General features: G+C 33.0%; 1 protein-coding gene across 1 annotated transcript; it reads left to right on the forward strand.

Annotated features, from left to right (window-relative positions):
• The first annotated feature begins 7,830 nt into the window (after window positions 1-7,830).
• MOT1 (molybdate transporter 1) lies at window positions 7,831-9,890 on the forward strand. Its single transcript, XM_016306886.3, has one exon. The coding sequence runs from the start codon at window positions 8,060-8,062 to the stop codon at window positions 9,530-9,532; it is 1,473 nt and encodes a 490-aa protein (XP_016162372.1). The 5' UTR covers window positions 7,831-8,059; the 3' UTR covers window positions 9,533-9,890.
• Window positions 9,891-10,348: the final 458 nt, after the last annotated feature.

Below are 10,348 nucleotides of genomic sequence, written 5' to 3' on the forward strand. Positions count from 1 at the left end.
AAATATGAAGAAACCACGAATGAAATTTTGTGAGCATTGTGTGTATGGAAAGGCACATAGGGTGAAGTTTTCTACAAGCAAGCATAAAAGCAGAGAGTTGTTAGACTACGTGCATACTGATGTTTGGGGCCCGGCTAAAGTTACTTCCAAGGGTGGTTCCAGGTATTTTGTTACTTTTGTTGATGATTATTCCAGGTATGTTTGGATTTACTTCCTCAAACATAAGAATGAGGTATTCGATACTTTTAAATGGTGGAGAGCGATGGTTGAAAATCGAATAGGTAGGAAGCTAAAAACTCTACGATCTGATAATGGCACAAAGTACACGGATGGGGCTTTCAAGGAGTTCTGTGACCGAGAAGGCATTACAAGACACTGGACAGTTAGAGAAACACCACAACAGAATGGAGTCACCGAACGACTGAATCGTACACTACTTGAGAAGGCAAGGTGTATGCGCTCTAATTCCGGATTAGGCAGAGAATGGTGGGCAGAATCAATTGCTACAGCTTGCTACATAGTGAATCGATCCCCACATTCTTCTCTAGATGGAAACACACCTTATAAGGTGTGGTCAGGGGAACATGCAGATTACGAGAAACTCAAAGTCTTTGGATGCACAGCCTATTATCATGTTAAAGATAATAAGCTTGATGATAGAGCAAAGAAGGCAATCTTTTTGGGGTATCCAAGAGGGGTTCAAGGCTATCGCCTTTGGAGTGTAAATGATTCTAAGTTTATAATTAGCAGGGATGTTACCTTTGATGAACGATCTATGGTAGCTTTGTCTAAAGATATGGTGCCAGATGATGGTGATGTTGGAAAAAATTCAAATACTCAAGTGGTGGAGATAGAGTCTAAATACCAACAAATAGACTCTAGTAATGTTCAGGTGGAGCATCCTAATGCTACTCGAGATGACGCAGAGGATGAACTTGATCATGAGGAAATTCAGCGAGAAAATGCACATGCATTACAACAGCAAAAGCAGGATTCTTTAGCATCTACTAGGCCAAAGAGGAATTATAAATTTGTTTAGAAGTTTGGGTCAGACAAGCTTTTGAGACATTATGGGCAGGTAAACTTGGTAGATTATGCACTCTCAGTGGAGGATGATGAGCCGGTCACCTTCAAACATGTTATAAAAGACAAAGATAGAGAGAGTTGGTTTGTCGCTATGGAGGAAGAGATGCAATCTCTTCATAAGAACAAGACATGGAATGTGGTCCCATTACCCGTGGGAAAGACTGCAATTGGTTATAAGTGGGTGTATAAAAGAAAAGAAGATCCTACTAAGTCAGATGGTACAAGATTCAAAGCTAGGTTAGTAGCAAAGGGATTTGCACAGAAAGAAGGTGTTGATTACAATGAGATATTTTCTCCTGTGGTGAAACATACTTCCATACGGTTGCTTTTAAGTCTTGTCGCTCATGGTGATCTTGAGTTGGAACAACTAGACGTGAAGACTGCATTCTTGCACGGTGACTTAGAGGAAGAAATCTACATGTATCAACCTGAGGGTTTCAAGGTTGAGGGTAAAGAAAGTCAGGTATGTCGCTTGAGGAAATCGCTATATGGATTGAAACAATCTCCTCGGCAATGGTATAAGCGATTTGACTCCTTTATGTTAAAACAAGGTTTTTCCAGAAGTAATTATGATTGTTATGTATACATTCGTAAGCTTCCTAGAGGTGATTATATCTATCTTCTATTGTATGTGGATGACATGCTTATTGCCTCTAAGAGTAAAGTAGAGATAGATATGTTAAAGGTTCAACTTGGTAAAGAATTTGAAACAAAAGACTTGGGTGCTGCAAGAAAAATATTAGGCATGGAAATTAAAAGAGAGAGATCAAGGCAAAAATTGTTCTTAAGCCAAAGAGGATATATTGAGCGCGTCATTGAAAGGTTTGAAATGAAAAATGCTAAATCGGTGGTAACGTCGTTGGCTCCACATTTTAGGCTCTCTGGTAAACAATCTCCCACAACAGCAGAGGATAAGGCTTACATGGAAAATGTACCTTATGCTAGTTCAGTCGGTAGCCTAATGTATGCTATGGTGTGTACACGCCCAGATATTTCACAGGCAGTCAGTGTTGTTAGCTGGTTCATGGCAAACCCGGGTAAGGCACACTGGGAAGCAGTCAAATGGATATTAAGATACTTGAAGGGTACCATTGACACAGGTTTATGCTTTAGTGGAAAATCATGTCAAATCAGCGGCTTTGTTGATTCTGATTATGCTGGTGATCTAGATAGAAGACGTTCTACGACTGGTTATGTATATAAAATACAAGGTGCTCCAGTTAGTTGGCGATTGATGTTACAAGCTACAGTGGCACTATCTACTATAGAAGCTGAGTACATGGCAGTAGCAGAAGGGGTGAAAGAAGCATTGTGGCTAAGGGGTCTTCTAGATGATTTGGGGTTGAAGCAAGATTGCGTGAATCTGAGTTGTGATAGTCAAAGTGCAATTCATTTGGCTAAAAATCAAGTTCATCATGCTCGTACCAAGCATATTGATGTAAGATATCACTTCGTGCGTGATGTTATAGAGAAAGGTAACATTTCTCTTATAAAAGTACACACAGATGAAAATTCTGCTGATATGTTGACTAAAGTAGTATCGGAAAACAAGTTCCAACACTATTTGGAATTGCTCAATATTACTTTATGTTAGGCATTACATGGAGAAATAGAGGAACTACGATTGGTTTGATCCTGAACAAGGGTACGTAGGCAATCATTGTAAAAAATGATGCAACCAGATATGAATAACACACTTTGATCGTCCAAAATTTGAGTAGATTTCAAATTGTGAACGAGGTGGAGAATTGTGAGAATAAAAGAAAGGTTAAGAGCAAACTTCGGGAGTAAAATAAGGTTTGTAAGGAGTTTTAATAGAAAAGAACTTGTAGGGAGTTTTCATAGGAGGAAACTATTCTCATTCAACTTGTAGGGAGTTTTCATAGGAGGAAACTATTCTCATTCATTAAAATTATAGCATAGATGATACTATATATATTTTTGTAATAATCTAGTTGAAACATCATCAAATAAAAAAGAAAGTTAATTCACATCCTATTTTCTCATATTGGCTTTGTTATAGTTAGTGCATTATTGTGGGTAGTGTTCAATTTCATATTACTTTCTATCTATTAGAAGTCAAAATTCCGCTGCAGACTCAACAATATATTTATATACAAATAATAATTAATTTTAGTTGTTGATTTTAGTATGTAAATAATAGGGGTAAGTATTGTTTTAGTCTCTAACATTGGGAATGAGAATCAAAACCGTCCCCAACGTAATTTTTTATTTAGAATCATCTTTAACGTTTTTTTTTGTATTAAAATTGTCATTTTTAATAAAAAATTTTATTTTATTACTAAATTACCCCTATCTTAATAAAAAATATAAAAAAAAGGACCCGAGGGGGAGGGGAGAAAGAAAAGAGAAAAGGACGCGCGTGGAGGGGGGGAAGAAAAAGGGGAAACGGAGGGGGAAGGGGAAAGGGGGAGCCCCGACGGCCTTCAACGTGAATCCCAGTGTCGTCGCTGCCACCTTTGGGTCCTTCTTTGCCACCGAGCACGAGTCCGCGAGAGAGGAGATCCGAGAAAGAGAGAGCGCCGGTGGAGGGGAGGAGGCCGCTGCCATAGCCGCCCCACCATCGCGGCACCTGCATCGTCGCTGGTCCACCCACGAGCCGCTGCCAGAACCGCAAACAGAGGAAGACGTCGCCGCCGTTCATGCATGCTTCTGCCGCCGTGGAGTGCATCGCCGGGAAGGGCCCGAATAGAGGAGGGCGGCGCGCGAAGGAGAGAGAGAGGGATCTGAGGCTGAGCTGGTTCCTACCATCGCCGATCTGCCCAACCGCTGTCGCTCCGACGCCCACGAGCTGCCGGTGGTTCTGCTTCAGCTTCTGCATCTGCTTCTTCTTCTGCTTTGGCTTCTGCATCTGCTTCTTCTTCTGCATCTGCATTTTATTTTGCTTCTGCATTTGTTTTTGCTTTGTTTCTGTTTCTGATTCTACTTCTGATTCTGATTTTGTTGTTGTTGATTTTGAATTTGATGTTGTTGAATTGGGTACTCGTTGAATTTGATGTTGTTTCTACTTCTGAATTTGATTCTGATTCTGATTCTGATTATTAGTATTTGATGGGAGTAAGGGAGGTGGTGGTGGAGTAAGGGAGGTGCTGGTGGTGGTAAAGGTGTTGGTAGTGGTAAAGGGTATTTTTGTCTGTAAAAAGTTAAAAGGACGATTTTAATACAAAAAAAAAAAAAAACGTTAAGGATGATTCTAAATAAAAAATTATGTTGAAGACGATTTCGATTCTGACCCTCAACGTTAAGGATCAAAACAATACTTATCCCTAAATAATATTTTATTTAAAAAAATAGTGACTGATAATCTTAATTCATCTTCTAACATTTAAATAAGTAAAAATTTAAATACATATTATTTTGAAAACATAAAACAAGTAAGAAAAAATTAATTTTTTATTTATAAAAATTAAGAAAATGGGTAACAATTCCTAATATTTTTAATGATATATTTTTTTAATACATATAAGATAATATATAACTAAAAGGAGCACAGAAAATTAAAAAAATGTTTAAATAAACTTTAATTTTACATTAGAAAAATTCCTTTTCCATTTTTTAAAGAAATTTTCTACTTTGCACTATAAATTGTTTCAAAACACGTTTTGATTATGGGACAATTAATTTGAAATAAAACATGAGAAGAAGTTATTCAGTATAATAAGTAGTGGAAACTGGAAATTATCTTCCGGACGTAATTGTTGATCTATATTCTTTATTCCTTTTAATTTATAAGATTCTTAATTTCTTATCATTTTCATTTCCACATCTCAGTTTTACCGCATGTCTATAGGCTTTGATTATTCTCTGTCCCAATAATAAAATATTCTATTGCCTTATATTCTAGTCCACGAAAACTCAACTATATATATCGTTAACCCTCGTTGAGTAATTATTATATGGAGAACAGATCCTCTAAATTACGTAATCTATATGATAGTTTTATACTTTTATATATATTTGTTGTGTTGCATGAGAACATAATATTTTATTTAGATTATTTTCGCATATATAATATAAATAACGCTAATGTTAGAAAGATAATAATTTAAAATTATTTTATTTAATTTAATATATATAATTACACACTTATAAAAATATAATATTATTTAATTATTTTAGAAGTAATTAAAAAATATAAAATAAGATCATTTTAAAATGTTTTTAATTAATTTTCTTTAATAATATAATACTTTCTATATTTTAAAGTACACAGAATATATATTATATTATATTGAAAAGTAAATTATTATTTTGTACTAATGAATAATGATAGATTGGAATACCGACGAATCTTAGTAAACTAATCTTGTACATATAAAAAATAATCTTTGTGATAAAAATATCTAATATCTAATTTTATTCATTAATAAATCTGTCAACATTCTAAGAAATAGTAGTTTATTTTTCTTTCGTATTAGAAAATTAGTTTTATACATAAGTAAACTTTTCATAATTTTAAATTTATGACTAAAAAATAGTTCACTGTACGTTGAATAAACAAACATAAACAGTGTATTGTCAACAGTGTAGCGTGTAACATTCTCTTGTTTTCGTTCATGACAACTTGCTCCTAACTTTAAATTAAAAAAAAATGTTATTTGTATATAAATATATATATTATTATTTAATTTATTTTTAATATATATTTTATTTTAATAATTAATTTTAATATACATCAAACATAATAAAAAATTAAATATTGACTTTAGGGAAAGAAAACTCAACGGTTTTTTTATTTAAATATATATAAAAAATTATTATTTTTTAAAATGTGCATGAATAAAAAATTAAAACAAAATATGCATGGTCATTTTAAGTATAATACACACGAAATGAAATTACACTCCATTTTAAGAATGGCGCATGCAAAATAGAGCTCGCAACTCACTTGCATCACCCAAAAATAAGGCATAGTCTGACACCTTCTATTTTGCATCTGTTTTGGCTGCAATGATAGCTCTATTTTTTTGGGTGATACAAGTAAGTTGAAAGTTCCATTTTATGTGCACCATCTTTAAAATGGAATATAATTTCATTTTGTATGTGCTGCTCCTAAGATGGTCGTGCACAATTTGTTTCAATTTTTTATCCATGCACGCGATGAAAATTAATCATTTTTTTATCCATATTTAAATAAAAAAAGACCAAAACTCAACTATATATAGTTAACCCTCAGTAAGTAATTATTATATGGAGAACGGATCCTCTGAATGAAGTAATCTATATGATAGTTTTATATTGTTATGTCGTACTATTTTATAAGATTGATTTTGCATATATAATATAAAAAAAATATTATATGCGTAAAAAAATTTATAATTAAATTAATTATTATATATTATGTATAAATATATATTGTTTAATTTATTTTTAATATATAAATTATATTTTAATAAATATTTTATACCAATAAATCAGCGACTAATTTATTTTATATATGTAATATGGCGATAATATAATGCAATATAATATTTTTTATATTGTCGTATTATACACAAAATATATCTAATATTATATTATATTATACTGAAAAATAAATTATCATTTTTATTCATAAAAATTTGAAATATAGATAAATCTAATTAAATTAATTTTGTATAATAAATTGGATTAACCACCAAAATTGCCTTCAAATTATTCAAACGCTGACAAAAATACGCTCGAATTTTATTATCGACAAAAATGTCTTTAAATAATTTAAAAATACAACAACAATACCCAATAATAAATATATATTTTCAAAAAATGCCTTAGAGATTGAATTTTGATGTAATTTTTTACAAGTATAATTAAAAAAATTAAATATTATTATTCTTAAAATTTGGTAATTTTTTCTAAGTATATATTTTTTGTGATTTTTTAAAAGTATTATTAGTTATTAAAAAAAATTACAAAAAAAATATATACTCAACTAAAAATCACCAAATTTTAAGGATAATAATATCTTATTTTTTTAATCATGCTTGCAAAAAATTACATCAAAATTCAATCTCTAATATATTTTTTGAGAAATACATATTTAATGTAAGATAATCTTGTAAAAAAACTAACATTAAATATGCATTTCTCAAAAAATACATTAGAGATTGAATTTTGATGTAATTTTTTGCAAGCATGATTATAAAAATAAGATATTATTATTCTTAAAATTTGGTGATTTTTTGTTATGTATATATTGTTTTGTGATTTTTTAAAAATATTATTAGTTGTTAACAAAAGAAATTATAAAAAAATATATACTTAACGAAAAATCACCAATTTTTATGTATAATAATATCTTATTTTTATAATTATGCTTGCAAAAAATTATATCAAAATTCAATCTCTAAGGTATTTTTTGAAAATATATATTTACTGTTGGGTATTGTTGTTATGTTTTTAAATTATTTGAAGGCATTTTTGTCGATAATAAAATTCGAGTACATTTTTGTCAGCGTTTGAATAATTCGGGAGCGTTTTTGGTGGTTAACCCTAATAAATTTGTTGACACAGTAAATTTTTATAAATGGAATGGTAATTTATTTTCTTTTAGTAAGTTAGACAAATATAGATAAATACTATAGAATGGACCTAGTTTTATACCATCATAAGTAAATTTTCTTAGAATTTTAACTTTTTGTGTCTGAAAAGTAAGTAGTTTACTCTGCCTTGAATAAATAAACATAATGAGTGTATTTGTCAACAGTGTAGCGTGTGGCATTGTCTTTGTTTTCATCGATCACAACTTGCTCCTAACTCCAAAACAGACATTGACTTTACGGAACTAACCGCCACCTCATATCACACCGCTATAAATCACAAACAAAATTCCCATTTCTCGTTCATTACATTCATCTTCTCTACTACTCTTTCCATCCACCTCATAGATTCTTGTTTTGTCTTACACACTTCTTAATTATTAGCGTTGAGTTGAGTCCTAAGAGTTTCAATTTCAAACCAAACATCTTCAAATATGTCACAACAAGAACATAATAATAATGACCACCAGTCTTCAACAATTCCAATCTCACTAGACCCTGAAGCAGGTCAAGTAGTAGCATCTGCAACCACTAGAACAGATTACTCAGCAAAAGGGGTGGTTGAGAAAGTGAAAACCAACTTGGTTTTCCGTTCAAAATGGGCTGAAATCAATGGCGCCATGGGTGATCTTGGAACATACATACCCATAGTTCTTGCCTTGACCCTTGCAAGGGACCTCAACCTTGGCACCACATTGATCTTCACTGGTGTCTATAACATCATCACTGGGGCCATCTATGGTGTTCCCATGCCAGTCCAGCCCATGAAGTCCATCGCCGCCGAAGCCTTGTCTGATACAGGCTTCGGCGTCCCGGAGATCATGGCCGCCGGGATACTTACCGGAGGCACAGTATTCGTCCTCGGCGTGACAGGACTTATGCAACTTGTGTACCGGTTGATTCCCCTCTGCGTCGTAAGGGGAATCCAACTGGCACAAGGATTATCTTTTGCATTAACAGCTGTCAAATATGTTAAAAAAATTCAAGATTTGCCAAAATCAAAGTCTCTAGGCCAACGACATTGGGTTGGCCTAGATGGCTTGATTTTGGCAATTGTTTGTCTTGTATTCATTGTGATTGTAAACGGCGCCGGCGAAAAAAATCGTTGTTGTGGCGACCCAGGCGACGACGAAGATTTAGGCCGGGACAGAAACCGAGGATCAACTATAAAAAAGAACAAGACAGATAGAATAAGAAGGATTGTTTTCTCTCTTCCTTCAGCTTTCTTGGTGTTTATATTGGGTGTTGTTTTAGCATTCTTAAGAAGGCATCACGTGGTGCATGAGATAAAGTTTGGACCTTCTTCAATAGATGTGGTGAAATTCTCAAAGCATGCATGGAAAAAAGGTTTCATCAAAGGTACAATCCCTCAACTTCCTTTGACTCTTTTGAATTCTGTTGTGGCGGTTGTGAAGTTATCATCAGATCTTTTCCCGGGAAGAGAGTTCACTGCCACGTCACTTTCAGTAACGGTTGGATTGATGAACCTCGTTGGTTGTTGGTTTGGTGCCATGCCAATGTGCCACGGGGCCGGCGGGCTAGCCGGGCAGTACAAATTTGGAGGGAGGAGTGGCGGGTGCGTGGCGCTTCTCGGCGCCGCGAAATTGGTGTTGGGTTTGGTGTTGGGGACTTCTTTGGCACATGTATTGAACCAGTTTCCGGTTGGAATCTTGGGAGTGTTGTTGCTGTTTGCTGGGATTGAATTGGCTATGTGTTCTAGGGACATGAACACAAAAGAAGATTCTTTTGTGATGCTTATGTGCACTGCAGTGTCTTTGGTTGGATCTAGTGCTGCACTTGGATTCTTGGTTGGGATGATTGTTTATGTTATTCTTAGGCTAAGGAATTGGACTAAGGATAAACCACTTTCTACCATTTGGATGCAAAAACATGATGACCAACTCTGAAGTAGTACTGGAATGTTATTTGCACACTAAAATAAATCGTTTGACAATTTAGACAATAATTTACGGTCGTTTGAGTGTGCACGTAACATTTTTTGAAGAAAAGAATAAAAAAAGTGTGACGAGATTTGATTGCTTGATGTTGCTTATCCGGTGCTATTATTTAGATGTAAATACTACTTGGTGTGTTTAATTTGTATGGATTTCAGTTCAAGAATGATGTTTTCTGTTTTGTTCTTTTCTTTGTATCAAGATTCTAAGAATGTAAGCATAGTGGTAGTTCCAATCCTAGCATACATCATAGTGTATGCGTGGTTATTGTACAATCAATATAAGAGAATAAAGATGCTTGATTAATGTATGATATTCTTTAAATAGCCAAATCATAGTATTTCATATCAAGATTCATCCTAGAACAAGATATTTTAAACCGTGTAATCAACACTTATATAAAAGGTACAAAATATGATGATTCACACGCACAATTTTCTGTACTTTACATGCAAATTATGTGTAACGTGAGTATAAATCATACTAAATTCGTATATGTATGTGTATGTATAAAAAAATTTCTTTATTTGATTTCACAAAATTATGTAAGAGTACAGTTATAACAATTAAAAATCTAGTATAAACTTACGTATAGTTTTTTTTTTTTTTTTGTGAGGTTGATAGTTAAAAATTATTAGATAATTTAATAAATTTGATTAAATTGTTTTTAAATGATTCTCAACTATCAACTTCATATGAAGACGACTACATATAAGGTGTCACTTAAAAATTTGTCTCTTTTCTTTTGTGTCATATGAACTTATTTGT

Source organism: Arachis ipaensis, chromosome B6 (genome assembly GCF_059453495.1).
Source record: "Arachis ipaensis isolate K30076 ecotype BB chromosome B6, ASM5945349v1, whole genome shotgun sequence".
NCBI lineage: Eukaryota > Viridiplantae > Streptophyta > Magnoliopsida > Fabales > Fabaceae > Arachis > Arachis ipaensis.

Coding starts and splice junctions, on each gene's coding strand:
- MOT1 (XM_016306886.3), top strand. CDS start 8,060: ATGTCACAACAAGAACATAATAATAATGACCACCAGTCTTCAACAATT.